The sequence below is a fragment of the Ambystoma mexicanum genome, chromosome 1q, assembly GCF_040938575.1.
Source record: "Ambystoma mexicanum isolate Mex_15411 chromosome 1q, UKY_AmexF1_1, whole genome shotgun sequence".
Lineage (NCBI taxonomy): Eukaryota > Metazoa > Chordata > Amphibia > Caudata > Ambystomatidae > Ambystoma > Ambystoma mexicanum.
The window spans coordinates 798,970,776-798,990,033 of NC_090922.1; the positions used below are offsets into that span (position 1 = coordinate 798,970,776).

Below are 19,258 nucleotides of genomic sequence, written 5' to 3' on the forward strand. Positions count from 1 at the left end.
TCCTGTTGGGGTTGTCTCTGGGGTCTAGCCGTCGTAAATGAGTCCATTGTGACCAGTTTCAGTTTGCTCTTGGGGGGTGACATCCCCTTCCCTGGGTCGCTCCTGTTCCTGCTCTCGGCTTGCAGGTTATATGGTTCTGGGATATCGCCTGCGGTTAATGTCACAGTCCCGGCGTTACTCGGTGGGGCCTTCGAGCGGTGCTCCGTGGCCCGCCTGTGGCTAGCGCCCCCAATGTTCGCGGTGCAGGCCCCTCGTGTTGTCCCCTCACCTCCGGGATGCTTGGTGGTTCTTCGGGTACTGTGGACTGCGGAGCGGCCCAGTGTCCCGCCGTGGGCCCAAATCTGTAGGTCGGCACACTGTCGTTTTCGCCGGGGGTGTATCCGGGTGTCTCAGTGTTCACTCTCGGCCTCCGCTGCGTGCTCCTGTGGGTTGCAGGCCCAGCGTCCCCAGCGGTGTGCGATAGTGCGTAGGTGTGCGTTGCTTGCGGGGCCGAAGGCCTCCCCGCGTGGCGAGCCCTGAGTAGTCGTGTCCGCTCTCACCTTTGGAGGCGGTTAATGCCACTGTCCCGGTGTTACTTGGTGGGGCCTTCGAGCAGTGCTCCGTGGCTCGCCTGTGGCTAGCGCCCCCAATGTTCGCGGTGCGGGCCTCTCGTGTTGTCCCCTCACCTCTCGCCTTGTCTCTTCACGTTAAAGCGTGCCAGCTCCGCAGGTATCGTTCCGGGATGTTTGGTGGTTCTTCGGGTACTGTGGACTGCGGCGCGGCCCAGTGTCCCGCCGTGTGCCCAAATCGTTTTCGCCGGGGGTGTATCCGGGTGTGCTCCCTCTCGGCCTCCGCTGCGTGCTCCTGTGGGTTGCAGGCCCAGTGTCCCCAGCGGTGTGCGCTGCTTGCGGGGCCGAAGGCCTCCCCGCGTGACGAGCCCCGGGCAGTCGTGTCCGCTCTCACCTTTTGGGCGTTCTGCTCTTCCGGCCTTTCGCGCCAATCGAGGCCGGGGTTCAGCTAGTCCAGTCTGTCGGTTGTTGCTGTGGGCTCCGCGTGGCCTCGAGTCGGCTGCCGCGTCAGTCTCATCTCGCGGCGAGCGGCGCCATCTTGCCTTCCCCAGGGGCTCGACTTTGGGCTCCGCGTTTTTTAAGTTCTCCTCTACGATTTGGCTCGGGCGTCTGGTCGAGTGGTGGGGGTTGGTTCCCCCGCTGGATTATGCAATTAGATCGGTTGTAGCAGAGCTATTTAAGCGTTAATGGATCTTTTCAGTAGGATCTCGGACGGAGCTTCGCGGGAACCTGTCTTCACAGCATGCGTGCAGGCCACGCCCCTACCCCGAAACAGGGCATAAGATTAGAGCTGGGTCTCACATCCCTATGCACTGTGGTTAACATTAACGGGTAGCTATTTTATCAGCAATGTGTTGTCGATTTTGAAGGACGAAACTCTTAGGGGATCTAGCTGTTCTTCAATTGAGTTTAGAAGTATCAATGAAAGAGTCTTTGCAAAGCTGAAGTGGGTCCCAGACTGGAGTTTGAACCTGGTGTATTACTGGGTCTGTTTAAAAAGAAATCTCTGTAGCAGGACTGGGCACAAAATCACGATCACGTAGGCAAATTATCTTCTTTAAGTACCTTCACTAGACTTTATTTTCCTTATCGGAAGGCTCAGAAATACATCCATCAGTTCCCATGTCACTCTATGAGAAGGATGTTTATGTGTATGCGACTAAATAAAATACCTGTTATGTCAGTAAAGGGGGTCTGGCTGCATATACCAGAGGTGGACCGTTGCTGTCGTTTACGTGGCGATTGCAATAGCATTGTATTGACCGAATTGTTCTGGCTTAGCAAACTGTCGGGATGTATTACGTCTAGAGCCATTGCCTTGGTAAAGGTATGACAGGCATTTGGAGTCTGAACTGACAGGCACTCTCCTATTAACTTGTAAGAAACTGTCATCTATACATACATAATTTTTTTTTATATACTTTATATAACCCAAAAGGTTTTTAAAAGTTTGTACATTTCATTTCTCTTCTTTCTTTCTTTCTTTCTTTCTTTCTTTCTTTCTTTCTTTCTTTCTCACTTATGTTCCTTTTTCTGCCATTGACAAAATTGTGTCCAGAATTTTTGCCGTAGCAGTTACCCAAGTAGTTCGTCCACCTCCAATCAGTCTCCGCCACCAAGTCTCTACATCAAAGGTATAAGCCGCGGCTAAAATTTATTTTAAGTAAGGATCTCTTATTGATTCTACTCCTGGGCATTTTAACAGCAGATGTTGAATTGTTTCCACCGTACTCTGGTCTTTACAAAATCTACACGTATTTGTGATAGCCAGGCCTCTTATCTCTAAGATTTAATTCGTGTGTAATAAGTTGAGGCGGGCTCTTAAAAAAATATTCCTCAGCTTTCTGTTTGGATATTTTTTTACGTATGGTTGGAGTTTGTGTAGTTTGTGAACGGTTTGTGGCAGATGTGAAGTTAGCTTATATGAGGCTGCTTTGTCCTGCATACCTATATATGTATATATATACATACATAATGGATAAGGATTGATCAGGTGGCTGTTTTGTACAGATAATTTAATTGTGTTTTATATATATTGCCTGTAATATTTATATATTTTGTTCACTTTGATATGTGAATAGTTTGTAATGAACTGCAGCACAATTAAAAAAAAAGATAAGTGAAACCGGCAGCTAGATCTCTGCAGTAGGTTCTTAAGCCACTGAGCTATTCTAAGGATTTACTGACTCTCAAAGCTTAAACTAAAGATTCTAGAAATGATTTTACAGCTGCTTTTAAAACTAAGAGTGTTGTTTTAGAAATTAAATGATCGGTGCCAGCTACTGATCTGGCAAGATAGAAAAGTGGGTTAATGTACATCTTGATAAAATCTGAACAACTTGATACAGAATGCCTAAACTCCAGGATTTGCCTAGAGATGTTGGGTTTTCGAGACTTTCTTCTGGAAGAGTGGGAGAGCTACTGATTTCTGGTGTGTACAGCTGTATCAATGGCGGTGGGGGGAAAAAAAGCTTTAAAACGTGGAACGCCTACTGGGAATCAAAGCTTTGCCATGCACAGTGTCATCAGCTCAGTGAGAGGAATGTTCCTAGCTTGCACATACAATATGAGGTCAAATCCCTACGTGGTGGACTGGTTTCAAATCTTAGCTTCATCTTGTAACTTAAGTGTGTGATCCTGGACAAATCAGTTTATCCTTCTGTACCTTATCTGTGATCCATCCAATGTGAACTACATAATCCCAGTTTTCCCATCAGATTTAATATGTATATATTATTTATTTATTGCATTTAGTTCATTAAGAATGTTTACAATTTCATTTGTTTACAATGAATTACATATATACACACTATATATATGTATATATATAGATATTTGCACAGATGAAATGAATTCGAAGTGATGATTATTAGTCACAATTGTTAATATGTTTCTAGTTAAAAATGTTGGCATGAGTGTGTGTGGGTGTTATACTAACATACCCTTCTTTACCCTGAGATATAATAATGGCAGAGTGTTTAATGACTAGGAGCAGTGCTAGGAGCACAATGCAAATATCAGACATTTCAGAGTTTTTTTTATTTCAACTTTAGGCAGGTCTGGCTTGATATCAGTGGATTCCTTTTTGTCAGAACCAGCTCAGCTTTTCATAGTTCCAAGGTAAAAAAGGTATGGTATATAATTTTGTGAAATGTCATTTTAGCCCTAAATAATAATTTGTTATTGTAAAAATGCAGATTGCTTTTAATAACGAATATAGGTCAGTCAAAAACATAACTGCTAGCATGATTTTTCTTTCCCCTTGCTATTGTACTAGTTTTCGAATCTATAAAAGGGGTGTGTCAAGGGGTCTACAATGTGGGCGTGGATAAAAGCCCTGTCTTTGCTTCAAACAAAGGTTGCAACCTTAAAGTCTTCATTCCTTTATTAATCCATAAACACTTTACAACTTGTCGTTATTTTTTTCCTTCAAAACATCGCTTCACAGAAAGGCCACACAAGTAGGTAAATATAACACGGTTTAATGTAAATCAGCCTGGAACGTACGCAGCGATCATAATGCGTCCTTCTCGGGGCACTGCTCTTGTGCGCCTGCGCCAGTTACCCTGCGCAAAGCGTACTCCAACGCCAGTCTTACATACACTACAAGGATGTAGTAAGTGGAGGATGCTCAGCTTTGAACGTATCTTGACGTACTTAGATCACGAAAATACTGTAGGACTCAGGTTGTTTATGGAACGGAGCGTGCAATTCACGTGACAAGCAATCGTTGCTAGGTCCGTTCCTCTAATGGGAACTGGGGCTGCTGAGTGGGAGTGAGTGGAGCCTGGGGCTAAGGCGGCGGGGATGTGAGCGGCCTGCGGGTGCGCCAGGCCGGGGATGGGGCAGCAGGTGGGCCGCGGCGCCGGCGGGGAACCCGGGGGAGGCCGCGGAGCAATTGGAGATAGCGGAGCTGCTGGTGCGTCCCGAAGCGCTGGGAGTCTAGGCGGGGGCCGCCGCAAAGATCGCAGCAATGAAGCCGCCTTCAATATCTTCAGTCAGCACGGTGAGCTCAACATGACTTGACAGTGCTTGGTGGTGGGCTTCGTATGTATCTCGTGTGACAGGATTTACGTCTGTGGTATTGTGAAAATTCTCGTGAGAGGGAAGAATGACTTCAAATATTATGTACATCTATTCTAAGGGTGCATAACTTCACATCTGCCCTTAGCGAATTGACTATTTTAATGCATATGGTTGAACTTAACGTCGTTAGTGAGAGGTGATCATATCAACGCTGGCGTTACATGTTTGGTGTCATCTGGGGGAGTGTTACTGTTAGAGGACTCGTGTTTCTAGCGTGAAGGGCTCCACATCTCGTAGAGTCTTGCATCAGGGGAAAGGGTGCAGGCTTTACATAAAGGAGCGAAAGCTGTCACATTTGGGAGGAAGGGCTAACACCACTGATTGGCGAGGAGTGTACAGGTTAGTGGATTATAAACAGAATACTTGTAATAGAAGACGGGATATGAGATTGTTAACGAAGTGGATATAAGTTTGACATTGCCCAACTCTGAAAACATCCGCAGGCGCTGGCTCACTCTCCCTGCCAGCCCTGCTGCTGGCGGGGAAAGCTTCAAATGCAGGTATTATCAATGACAAATGCTCCACTCGTAGGAATTCAGAGCATGTGTGTAACTTTTGGGACTCCCACACTGTACCTTTGGCCCTTATACTGGTGCTGGTGACCCAAACCTGCACGAGCAGTGGATTAAAATTCTTGTAAACTAGCCCAGGTTTCTGGAGCACAGTTTTTAGTCAGTTGCTATTATTTTTATTTTCTTTCAAAGTGATTGAAAAGCCAAGTCTTGAGCTGTTTCCTCCAGGCTGAGGGCTTTGGGTAGGGTGTTCCACAGTTTTGTGGCCACAACTGATAAAGATGATTCTCCTTGCCGTTACTTATTGTATTTGGGGACTAGTACTAGTGCAGCATTGCTGGAACTAAGTGTTCTCGAAGGAGTGTAATGTTGAAATTTACTTCTGAAGGACAAAGCGTCCCCTCTGTGGTATTGGCAATGCACAAGGTTTTGAAATGTACCCCTTTTTGATGGTCAGCCATGTAATGTTGGTGTGATATGTTCAAATTGCTTCATTCTGAGAAGTAATCTTGCTGCTGCGTTTTTAAATCTTTTAAGTTTTCTTATTATGTAATCTGCAAATCCGAGATAGAGGCTGTTTGCACAGTCTAATTTGGATTCAGAGTAATATGTGCATCTGGGAGAAACAGCTTCTGTTATGTTATTTGGTATTTATATAGCGCTCTATATATCATTGGTATGACTTCAAAGCGCTGGTAGGTTGAAGGTCCTTGGTGACCGAAGTCCAGGTCAGTTGAGAGAGTAGGTTGTCGAAGGGTGCTTGGGTGCACTAGTTAAGTGTGCAGCTGATGTAATTGCCTGATGGTAGCTGATGGTAGATGGTAGGTATTGGAAGTTGTCCAGTCTCAACAGCACAATAGACATAAATGCAGCAAGTCTGTCCGGGTAGGAGAGGAAGGGAAAAATGCGTCTCAGAAGGTTGAGGTGGTAGTGGCAGCATTTTGACACGTTGTTGATCTGACGGGAGAGGGTCAGGCCTGAGTCCATAGTGCAACCTAGGTTTTTTACTGTATCGGTGTGGCCCGGGCGGGAGGGCCGAGGGATGGGGGCCATGGGAGCAGATGTGGTAGCAGGGCAGTATTCGTGCACACCATGATTTCAGTTTTAGCAGTGTTCAAAAGGAGATGGCTTATTGTCATCTATCAATCAATATCGCAGAGACAGGCTTCAGGGTCGGGAAGGGGCTTGGTGCCTGACTTGGGAATTTAATTTGGGGATCGTCAGCATAGTTGTAGCAGGAGATGTTGTGCATGCGGATGATTCCTGGTAGAGTGGTCATATAGAGGTTGAACAGGAGAGCAGACAGGCATGCTCTTTGGGGTACTCCAGTGTTCACTGAGCAAGCAGTTGAGACATAAGGGGAGAAGAGGGTTATTTGTTTTCTGTTGCTTAGGAAGGCGGCGATCCATTTGAGAGAGGTGCCACAGATTCCTAGGGAGTGAAGGTGGTCAAGGAGGATTGAGTGGTTAACCGTGTCAAAGGCAGCTGGAGGAGGCAGTTTGATTCTACAAAGGAGTTAAGGTGGCAGTATGCAGTCTGGTCAATGAGTTTCGTGAGAAATCTGGTGTTGGAGATCGATCTGTAATTCTTGGGGTCAAGCTTGTCAAGGGATGCTTTTTTAGCAGAGGCTTGACCTGCATTATTTTGAAGGCATCAGGGAAGATGCCAGAGGTGAGGGATTCATTTAGAATGGCTCTTGCATGTTCACCTGTGCAGGTAGACGAGAATATTTCTTTCAGTACAGAGGCTGCGCAGGGGCGAGAGGTGACCTGGTGGGTTTGCTGGCTGATAGTAGGTCAAGGAACTCGTCTTTGGAGATGGGTTTGAAAGAGTCGAAGGTAGGGAAATTGGGCGTCGGGGCAATGGGATCATGAGGGGTCGATGATGGGGTGGAGGGGGAGGAAGGACAGCTTGGTGATAAGGGATGTCTGTCAAGAGCAGTGTTGTAGAAGTGTAGGTAGAGGGAGTCGCAGAGTGATTGTGATGGGGTGGATTGGGTAGAGGAGCAAGTGGGATTTATGAATTCTGATATGATCATGTAGAGTTCTTTTCTGCAGTTGCCACAGTTGAGAATTCTTTTATTGTATTAGGCTTTTTTGGCCTTTCCGATTTCTGCTTTGTAGTTACGGTGGTGCATGGCGAACATAGATCTGCTAAGATTTGTTTTTTGATGCTCGCCATTTGCGTTCAAGTGAGTTGTTTTTGGCATTCCTCAGAAGGGGCGTTAACCATTTGGGGGACGGCCCGTTGATCGAGGTAGTGGGTTGCAAGGGGTTGAGAGGTGTTAGTGAGTCATAAAGCCAGGAGTCGATGGTTAAGGCTCTATTGTGGGGAGCGTTGCAGGGGGGCGAAGAAGCAGGGCTTTGGCTCGTTCAGGAAGGATCTTGACTGTTTTCAGCATTTGAGATCACGGGGGGGGGGACAGGGGAGCTCTAGGAGGAGGGCATAGGGTGTTGATAGACAAAGGGATGGCAAAGCGGTCTGCCCAGATGAGTGGTTTGGGACTGGATCTGTAAACCAGGTCATGGGAGCTGAAAATTGCATCAAGGGTGTGCCCACCTGTTTTGCGTCTATTTGGCCTTGTGAGAGGAGCACTTGCACTTCCCCGGCCCCTCTAGCAAAAGCGAGTTATTTGACTCAGACAAAAAAAAAGACCACACATGAACCATGCAATATTATAAAACAAATGGCTTGTTATAGGCCCTTTATTCACATGTTATATATACATAGATATACAAACATACTCGGATATATACAAATTTCGGCATATGGAACATCACTTTTAAACAAGAAGCAGAAGAAACCTTCATCTTGGCCACCACAGCACTGCTTAGTCCCTCAGCAGGTAGGCAAAGAGATCACTGGTTCTAACGGGGTCTGAGGCGGAGCATCCTCCCTCTCAGCGAGACTGCATCACCCGGGGTCCAAATTCCAACTAACTTGCCATGCAATGGTCTCTCCTTTATGGGGGCATTTTCCCGCCCTTCTCTGTTGTCTGCCCTTGGCCGAAGAGCAGATCACAAGTCGAAGGGACAGAGGGCTGAAAAACCCAGCGCCCCTCTCCTCGCATTCATTCTCATAACCCCTTATCATGCACCTGCAAGACGCTCCGACTCCCTTTCTGCATTTGCCTTTCAGTGGACAATACAATAACTATTCTCCACAGTAAGTCCACTCAGTAATAATATTTGTGACCTTGCTCTGTTTTCGCTGCTGCTCGTTTATTCTGTGAGCACCACAGAAATGCAGGGTTTATTACTGTGATGAGAGATGAGTGTCCAAAAATGGCTGTGCATCGATGCCATGTTATTCTGGCTCACCTTTTCGCACAAGCATTACACCACCTCAGTGGGTTGGACCAGTCGTATGATAGGAGAGGTTGAGCGCTCCAAAACTATCAACCAGTGGAAGAGTCATGGGGTTAGGAGGGATATCGAACAAGATATTAAAGTCTCTGAGGGTGATTTACTTGAATGGTAGCTATTGAATCACATAAGTTGTTGGCAATGTTCTGACAATGGCTTTGACCTATGGAACAAGAGTGAGGGTGTTGTCCAATATTATTCCAAGAGTTCTTACTACGGTTTACCGGTTTTGTGAAATGCCCCATCTCGTTAGGCCACAGGATTGTGGTGTAGTTAGAACCTGGAGGATCATCATTTTTTTTTTTTTTTAATTTAATTTTGTTTTTTTTTTTTTTTTTTGCTAGGGTTGAGTTTCAGTTGATTTGCTGTCATCCACTTCTGACAGGCTAATTAATACATGGCCCTTTTACATGATCTTATTTTCACAGATAATCTTCCCTGTGACCTCTATAGCATCATCTAGGCATAATTCCCAAGAATTGTTTGAACATGGATGAAATTAATTTTCACTATTTGCCTATTTGCGCTACTATTGTGTGCAGACCTTTTTTTAAAAAAAAAATCTAGTTTTTGGTTTATATCATAGATCTCCATGCAAAACACATTAGTCCATGGTGTATGTTATACTTCTTGAAATTGTAAATTTGTTTTGTGAAAGCATTTAATTATAGACCTAATGTAGGTCTATATCCTAGATCTCCGCACAAACATGTCTGTTTGATCTCTGTTGCACCTTTTTGTATTTCTTCTGTGACTGAATGCATTATATGTTACGATATTTATACTGCACCCATCACTGCTACAGTTGTCTTGCAGCGTTTGGCCTAGTCTGAGAGGTGACAAATTGTGACCGTGTTCGTGTATCTCCAGACCGTAGTCTGTTCGTAAGAAGAAACAAGTGAGTGGGTGGGGGGGTTAGGTAAAGGACTACCAGTTTAGTGGGGCTGATGCTAAGGAAGTATGTTTGTAGCAGTAGGGACACATGTATTTTATCCGTGATAGATTATAAAGCAGCGTGAGAGAGAATTGAAAGTAAATCTTTTACGTGATGGCGGTATCTAGACCAGAAGATGAAAGCTACCAGGTGTGTGGACACTTAATCGGCTTTAGATGTGTTAAATGGAGAGCCTCCCACCCCCCTCCAGCCCCGATGCAGTTTGGAGGTTTTCAGCTGCCTTGTCTATAAGAAATCCCTGTGTACAGGGAAAGGGTGAATTTTGCTGAACCGGCTGAACAGGTGTGTCAACACCAGGATTTGGGCATGTGCAGAAGTGTGCAATGGGAAAACATGTGGTAATGTGTAGTGTAGGGGAAGTAGAGAAGTGCTAGGTTTGAGATCTGTTAAATTAGATTCTGTAAGCAATGACCTGACTGAAATTCGCTCTGAGTTCATTTGCATGAAATATATAATATGCTTCTAGAATAGGATTGTAGTTGGGTAGCGAAGTGTCGAGTCACAAGAGGTAAGCAGATTGACCTTGGCATCTAATTGTAAACCTCCCTATTCAGATAATTGGAATAGTGTAGTAGTATACCCCGTGTATGCATCTTTAACAAATGTGTAACACAAAGTAAACCAGGGCTGTGAGCCTTGTGTGAGAATGAATAGGGTCAGACTAAAGCGGAGGAATTCTAGTGTTTAGGTCCCAGTCGACTTCTTAGCTTGGAGATTTAAGAATAGTGGCTCATGAGGTGGATCGACAATTTTGAACAGTATAAACAAGTTATAGTATAATACCCAGAATGCATGTCATTGTTTTGTACTTCCGGGATATACACATTTTATTATTATTATTATTGAGAATGAGGGTTTTGGCACGTATAAGTCATCTTGTTTAAAAAGGTTTATTTGGACATAAAAACATTAGTTTGTGAACAAGGCACTCAATGCTGTGGATTGTGCTTATGCACTATTCCGTTGCAAAGCCCACAAGCACATACATATTATAAGACAAGGGATTCACAATGGCATTATGCAACAGGAACGCAGCGAGTTAAGCTGGTCATGACTTCACACATCTGAATTTCAAGAGTTTTGTTGTGTTAAATCTGTATAACTTAACTGCAGCGTAACTGTTTTTTTTTGCGTGTGTGTGTGTGTGTGTGTATATATATATATATATATATATATATATATATATAGTCGCCGTCCTATAGTTAAGGTGAGCCGGACTCCCATAGGAAACACGAAAAAATGAATTGCTAATAACTTTTGATTTGTCTGACGGATTTGGTAGATATTCTGAAGATAACTAGTTATGCTCATTCCCTCCAGCCCCCCTTCCCGGACTGCACATTTTGGGAATGATTTGTTAAAAAATAAAAAAGGTATTAAGAAAATAGTAAAACAAGGTTGCAGCCTAGTCCCCATTCATTTTTCCATACACAAAAAGGTCAATTTTTGCCGGACTGCACAGCCCTAACAGCTGGATGGATTTAGACCAGATGCGAAACTTGGCACGACTCGTTGACTTGAGGCCTTTTGTGGTTTGGCGGTATTCCATCCAGGCGTTTTTGATGGAGAAGGGGGTGCCCCCATTTCCAAAAAAGATAGTTATATCTCAGGTAAATTACCAAGAAAATGGCTGCTTATAAATGAACAGCTGGGATCTTTTTTTTTTTCTTTTTTCTTTTCATGTATGCGAGAGAGCAATCGGAAAATGAAATGCGGAAAGAGGCCATTTGCAGGTCAAAATACATACAAATGGTAGGCAGGCTAGAGGTGGGTAGGGGGAAGCAAGAGGACACCAAGTGCAATTTGGGAGTTGGAGGGGGTCAAGGGACCTAGTTTGAAACACAAAGCTTTTCTGTAACCTCGGCTATTGGAAAGAATAGCCGCGGCTACCTGACATCTCAACGGAAGGTGCGTCACAGAAACAAGTGTTACAGGGGGAATGAGAGAGGGCAGGGGAGGTGAGGAGGCCACTAGGGGACGAGGGGGAACTGGTATAGACGTTGGTGGAACTTGGGGGTTTTGGAGAGCAGGAAAAAAAAAATTCTGCAGTTTTTTCAGGTAGCTGCGACTATGACAAACAGAGAAACAATGTCATTGGGTGTTTGCATAGCCACAGGTATAAAGCATGCAGCCAGGTCAAACGTATGTGCATTAATGTATATCGCCAGTTGATTGGTTGCTGCTGTACACACGGCTATGTGAATTGGTTTGATGCGCTGACCCACGTACAATGTGTCTTGTGTAGGGTTGAAGGTTGATCTGAGGTTAAAGGTTTATTTGCTTTCACTTGTCCTAACCTTTCTCTAGAATAAAATGGTATCTCCCACCAGTTGTGGCAGCACAACATTTTGCACTGCTTCAGATCTGGCTTGGCAGCAGTAGGGAAGGTTGGATCCCATTGGGGGTCGTGGCAGGTATTGTTGTGGAGGTGGAAGGTGCAGAGGATGCCGTGGGATTAGGTATCATGGTACCTCTGAGACAAACCAATTGTGGCATACATTGCAAATAATTAGCACAGAAAAATTGGGTGCTTGTAAAATGGCAGCAGGTGGTTTTGGTGCTCCATTGGAAGAAGCTGTGGCTTCAACTGTGACTGGAGGTGTTTATGCAGGAGCTGTAGATGCACGCTGACGAAGGGAAGGAGACCCATGCATCCTCCACCTTATGGTGTTGATGTGCCTGTCCGTAGTTCACATCGTCGTCGTTCCAGTGCACACAAAGTAGGTGATATATCGCCACAGATGTACCTAAGCTCTGGGATTTTGCAAATTGTGCATACATCTCCTCAGCATCCTTTGGGGAACGTTGCTCCTTCACAAGGATCTTTCAGAAACTGTAAATGTATGCCATGGTTTTTCTGAATGCACTTCAGCATGTACAAATTAAGTGTGTGGGTTTTTTTCAATCCATATTGGATTTATTTCCAATGATTTTTGTATGTGAAGACAATAACAGCGTACTAAGAACAAATGTTCTGTGAAAGTGCAAATGATGTACTAATTACGAGGGTCAAAAATATGAAAACTGTTTACAGCTGTAAGTAATTGTATTTCATAAAGCATGTTCTATTATATATATATATATATATATATATATATATATATATTTTCAGACAGTAAAGCGCACATTATACTGTATACATCTGACACCTTTTCTAACCATCGTACCCCTACTGTCTCTTCCCCCATCCATACACCCTCTCAACCCCTGCCCAGCCTTCCCCCTAACCTCGTGAATGCTACCCACCTACCCCATCGCTACTGATTCTATTCATGCTTCTGTACTCTACTCCCACAATCTTCTACACTGTGTATCTCTCAAAATACAACTTACAAGGACTACTGGTTATACACATATATGCACAAGTAAAAAACCAAATCATAGCTGTGGCTGACAGAACCGTACGCGCGGTTAAACTCAGTAACGACTGGAAGTCGTAGCCACTGCTATGATATAACCAATTACAGAACGGCGCTTTTGTTGCTTTGATAGCCTCTGTTATAATTACTACAGAGATGCCCATATCCGCTGCTTTCTCTAGACCAATGGGACGTCGTGTATTTTGGCATGTAGGCACAGCTATAGGCTATAAAGGTGATGTAAACCAATGTGTGATTGGTTGATTGAAGATATATTATGAAACATGTTGTATTGTAGTGTGGTTTATTTTCCGTTGCACTGAGAGTGACCTGTGTCATTATCAGCTGTGAGGTTGAAGAGTACATATTGGATATTTATGGAACATTTCATTTTTCGAAAAATGGTTAGAAATACTGAACGTTGACAAATCTTCCACTCATTTTTCAGTTTCTGAATCTTTTACAGAAGATTGCAGAGTAATCATTGATTTTGCTTTAACAACAAACAGTGATGTGGCTGAAATTGGGGAATATTTTTATTTATTGTGCATATGTTATGCGCTTATACAGTAAGTCCATTCTGTTTCAAAGTGCCCACAGGGCAACGGGGAGGGAACATATTAAAAAAAAAAAAACAATGAGTACAGTGGAAGATAAATATGGATCTACTATGCCTTGTGAGTATTCAGAAGGTGCAAGTGCAGCGAGAAGTGGGGGTTGGGGGTGAGTGCTGAAATGTCCGTGCTCGTGGGTAGCACTTAGTGAGTTCATTTTTTTGGTTTGAGGATGGTGATGTAGGAAGATTAGCTACAGGTATCAATTATGTAGACCAATTTTTGGTTGGGAGTAGAAGAGATGTTGTTTTTGAGAACAGGCATTTAATACAGCATCTAAGGAAAGCACAGAGCCAAATTGAATTTATTTTTGAAATCTTCTTATGGAAGGGAATTGAAGAGTGTGACACATTGTCAGAATACAAAAAAGTATACCATCAAAGCAGTACTCAAAATGTACTGAAATACTACAGTCAGTGTACCCCAAAACAGTCCTTTTAAGGACTAACTGTTATATCAATCAGAACAATCCTAAAAGTGAGGACCGTTAAATCTACCTCAAAGAACAGGGATTCCAAAAATTCCCAGGCACACATAGAAAAGTGCTTGCTTTTTTCAGTGCATTAACATCAGCAGACAAACGGATTGTTAAAACATGTCACAATCCACACGAACCAGGTAAAGAAAAGATCACTCGCCCATCAGGGTAAAAAAAAAAAACATGCGTACCACCCAAACAAGGACTTCCTCAGGCTACAAAAAAACAGCATTTAGCAGTCGTTTGCTCCACTAAATACTAGCACAAACCACGTGTCGCTCCCCTTCTTTCACAATCCTGTGACAACCAGTGCAAGAATGCAGATAATACTGCCATCTTGGAGTGGATAAACTCCTTCTAGGTGTCGTACAGGGTTCGAAATTGAGGGGAGCTAGGGAGCTGTTAAGCTCCTTCTAGCATAGTAGAGCCTGGTAATCTTGAAACCAACAGCTACCAGGAGCTGCTTTTGACTTCTTGGACCAGCTGCTGACATACAAATATGTAAATATGACATTTAATTTTGAGTATTTGAGAACGTTAATAAAGCAAAATTTGACTACATCTAATCACGTACACACCTTGGTTCTAGCAAAACGGACAAAAAGTTAAAGGAGCATCTTTGGTAGCTCCTAGCTCCCCTGCGGTAGCTTCCTACATACTGGGTGATGCTCGACACCCAGGAGATTGTTTTAGCTACTCCTCATCGGATCTCAATTTCAAACCCTGTCATGTATACTCTATATATAAAGCTCAATGCTATATATACCAAATATAGAGAGGTACAATTGGCTGCTTTACATTTGATGATGAATGACTGGTGGTTTGTGCTGACAAAATAACATTTCATTTAGGAAACATTAATCTGCAAGTGCGTATAACATATCTTTTTTGCCAGCATTGATTGATCAAATCAGTCCTGTGCCGGCATGTTCCACTTGTGACGAGTGAGCAGGATGAGCAGCAGCAACACCTGGTAAAATAAAACAAATATTCTATACATATTGTGCATTCCCGTTATTGGCCATGCTGAGGGCATCTAAAATACCCAAACTATTGGACATCAATCTCACATCGAATAATATCCAATTAATTTGCTTTACTTAAAAAGCTGTAAGATCAGGATAACGTCTTATTACACCATCCCGCTGAGTTATAAACTGAGAGACTTTTTCTATTTTGTGAGGTAGTCATGAACACATACTCTACTGCTAGGGCCACATTTTGCCCACCACTAAGCTTCTGTGACAGCATCGCTAATGTAATAAAGTGCAAGTACATCATTACAAATCGCAGCCAACTGATTACAGTTTTTTTTTTTTTAGCAGCAAATCAAATTTATAAAGTGCAAATGTCAGCCACCTAATAGTGCTAAGTTTAATAGCAGCAAAGGAGATTTCTATAGAGCAAATGCTACACTACATGGTTAATGGCATAATTCCTAATATACTATATGCCAATACCATAAAGATAAGTACTAGTGCGGTTTCATACATTGGATGCAATGATGTTATGTCTCCTGCTGTCACAAGCCTATACATATTGGAGCAAGGATCTCCCATGTATTAAAACCCCTAATCACAGTAAATACTACATGCACATATCCCGTCTGTCTCTCAGAATCCTGCCTGGTTCCCATCTTATACTCAAAATGCAAATCTATCATTCAGTTCAAAAACACATACATCTTGGAGTCACATTTAGTCCAGCAGGTTTCAAGGTATTGAGTTTACGTATCAATCTGGCTTCTAGTTGTCTTAACTTGAGTTCTCTGTTTCCTTTTCCATTATGTTCAGGAATGTGTGCCAAATACCAAAATGTCATACCACGCACATATCTATTGTCCATTAAATGCTGAGTTAATGGATTACTCAAATAACCATTTTTAATGGACCTATAGTGTTGTAATATTGGTAATTTTAATGGGTCTATTTTGGGTCCGAGTTACAATTCTGGTAACTCTGCCTAGACATCCGTGGTGGCAGGGAGTTTTAGAGCCTACAATGATCAGCGGGGAGTATTATGCAATCTAAAGAAAAAAACATTCACTTGGATGTGGTAAGTAGAAACCTTAACCCTCGCTCACTGGGCTTGCAAGAAAATGCCGAGTTGGATAAGGACTTGGGTGGGCGTGACCTTAGGGTGCTGGCTGAGGTGCTGGAAAAGAAGGTTGGCTCTGAAGATTTGGATTACTCCCACAGAGCCGGTAAATGTATTACTGGTAAATCACGCCAGGTTATTTGGATGCTCACGAAAGTAAGCACCAAGGAGTGGGTCCTGAAGGCAGCGAGGGATAAAGGCAAACTGTATTTGGATTGGATGGCTATATACACTGATTACCCCAAGGATATTGTGGAAAAAAGGAAGGCATTCAAGGATGCGAAGGCTTTAGCTGTGGAAAAAAAACATTGTCATCTTGGTGAAGCCTGCAGTTTTTAAGTCATTTTTGGATGCAGGCGTGAAGATCACAGAAGACCCTGCAGAGGCCTAACTATGGCTCAGAGCAGTGCAACCATCAAGGATCGACCTGAAATAACTTATTTTTATTTATTTTAAACAAGGCACGTGTGTAATTCTGACATTGTGTTGTGAGGTCGCAACGTTTATTTTGCTGAAAATGTTATTATTATGGGCATTTGCTAGGGTTGTATTTGATTTATATAGATCGGTTTACCGTTACTCGTAATGGTTCCAGAGACAATTTGTGTGCTCGTGGCATAAAGATTGATTGTGAACGTGATATCGTGTGAATTGTAAGGTACGTTCCTCTAATAGGAAGTGCACGACTAACCTCGAAAATGGCGGAGATTGTTGTGGCTTGTCGGCTTTGGGGCCGTGATAGTTTTGGTAATGGAAATGGAAGTCCCTCTTGGTGACGCAGTGACTGCCGGTGATATATGTAGGTAATGTGGAAGGGGGGTGGGGAGATATGCAGACAATCATTGCTGTGTAACAATATATATGTAACCTAGAAGGAGCTTAATAGCTCCCTAAAAGGTACTGGACGTGGTGTATGCGCTTCGCTATGTAGTGCGTTTGGATGCAACAGCCTAATTAAATGGGCTGTTTGAAACACCCTGCTTAAATAAGGCATTCCATTTGCACTTCTGGAACCTGATTCCATTCGGTATTTGCCTATATAAATGCAAAGTGGTTCGGTTTGTGGTGACACATAGATGTTCCTTTTTGCATTGGACTATTTACCCGTTTGCCTGCAGTATTACTAGGCCCCAGCACACTCTCCTGACACCAATACAGTACCAAAGGACCTATGGGAACGGCCGAACAGGACATTTTGTTGGTCGGCTTTCCTTTATTGGTAATCGGGTGGGCATCCACAGTTGAGCTGCTATTTCTTTCAGTTCTGCTGTCCTATACACATATTGGTATACATTATCTGTCGGTTTGTTACGTTGCAACCATTTGACTGAGTGTGTACTTCAAAACCCTTCATTATGGTGAAAATATATCTTTATATATTTCACGTTCATCTTTCTTGGTCTGTCATGATAGTCGTTTTTTTTTTTTTGCAATGGCGAATCAGGAGTTGACCTGAATGATGGCAAGAGGAGAATGCATCTTATTTCTATGCGTCTGTAATGGAGGAATGCGCCTCTTGGGTGGCGCTACATTCTTTAGAGTTCAGTGTGTCCATGGTATGCTTTACTTTCTGTACATCATTGGGGTTAAGGGTGCCAACAGTGGTGAAGTCTAGATTAAGACAGAATACATTCAGGTAATAGTGAATTACCCATGATTACACAGCATACACTAAATGCCCCCATAATCAAATGAACTTTAACATTTTGGACTGGTTTACTTGCACACCTTCCTCAAGTGAGATGTAGATGAGTGATGAGGTTTTGGATGGTTCACGAGAAAAGGACTGGTTACGAATGATTGAATGCCAAGGAATAGGTGATGGCAATGGGGTGTATATAGGTGGCTGGTAGCACCTCTGGTAACCAATCCAATACCTAACATAATTCACTCGCCTCTCAATATTCCATCTTTGCCCTACTTACTTTCTGGCACCTCTACATGCCACTCTAGACTTTGTTGCCTTTCTGTGAACCTTTTCAACTGCTATATTTGGGAATTGAGCTGGCTGGCAATATTACTTAAGATGAGTTATGTAATTGCTCTCATGATGGGAGTGAGTTATGTAATTGCTCTCATGATGGGAGTGAGTATTTATTGTGTTTGTATGGCCCTTGTATGTTCCATTCTGATGTTCGTTTGCAGAAAAACAGGAGGCACAGCATAGTGTAGGGAACACTGGGCGGATTAAGTGGTTTTGGATTTCAGGGAGCCATTCATTCTGCATTGTCTGGGAGAAAGTAGGTTGACCCTGAGTGGACACTCTTTCAGTGCTTTGTACAGCACAGAACACGTAGAAACTTCTTAGTGTCCACTGATCTATATGACTCACGCTAATGGTGTGTAGACAAAGGGTAATGCTAATATAAGGATGGGGTTATTGCAATGTTATTTTGCTCGAGGGATGATCTGTTTACTCTGGGCGGGGAAACAAAGTTTTGAGTTTTGCACGCATGCATGAGGAAGCGCTCTGTTGATGGCTTGATTGGGACCATTTGAACAGAACAATACAGAGTGGATAGAGAGGTATTAGACGGCACACGTTTGATTGGCAGCGGATTGTCCTCTAAAGGGAGTAGCAATAAGGACTCACTGAAAGGAGGTCAGTGTTCAGAGTTAATGTTTAGAGTTAATGTTATCTAACGTGATGAACTTTACACAGATGTCATATATTTCCAAGATTGAAGAACTACTGGAGACTGGTGAGTTTTCGTTGCAAATAGATTGCCAGTGAGGTGCTTTTGGGTTAAGTATGACAAAAGCAAGTTGTGGTATGTGTTTTTGTGTTTGTTCGTCTTCGTATGTGGGCTAAGTTTGTGCTTCCTTGCTGTTTTGCGATCAGATAATTTTACAATGACGAACGCCTCCAATTATTGTTTTAAAGGTGGTCTCTTGGAAAGTTAATGGAGCAAATTCTTCAAACAAAAGAAATGTGGTTTTACATTGTTTAAATGAAATGCAGGCTGATATAGCTCTATTACAAGAGACTTGCCTGTTGGAGAAAGATGCAGAAAAATTGAGACGAAGTTGGGTAGGGAAGGTTTTTTGCTCATCTTTTACTTCCTGTTCTAGATGGGTCTGTACACTAGTCTGGAAGAATCTGTCTGTGTCGGAATTTTCATGTAAAAAAGACAATGAGGGAAGGATAGTGTGTGTCACCATGAATGTACAAAAGATATTCAGTTTTTGCAATGTTTATGCTCCTAATTGGGGGGTTGAGAGGCTCATTCTTTGTTTCGTTGGC

The 19,258-nt window shown here is 43.2% G+C and overlaps 1 protein-coding gene across 1 annotated transcript in view; it reads left to right on the plus strand.

The window, feature by feature from the left end:
- Window positions 1-4,187: 4,187 nt before the first annotated feature.
- The window catches only part of ABL2 (ABL proto-oncogene 2, non-receptor tyrosine kinase), a 537,261-nt gene continuing 522,190 nt past the window's right edge, over window positions 4,188-19,258 (plus strand). Inside the window, exon 1 of the mRNA XM_069641390.1 lies at window positions 4,188-4,554. Coding sequence (XP_069497491.1) covers window positions 4,389-4,554 — 166 coding nt within the window. The 5' untranslated portion in view covers window positions 4,188-4,388. The remainder of the gene's footprint in view (window positions 4,555-19,258) is intronic.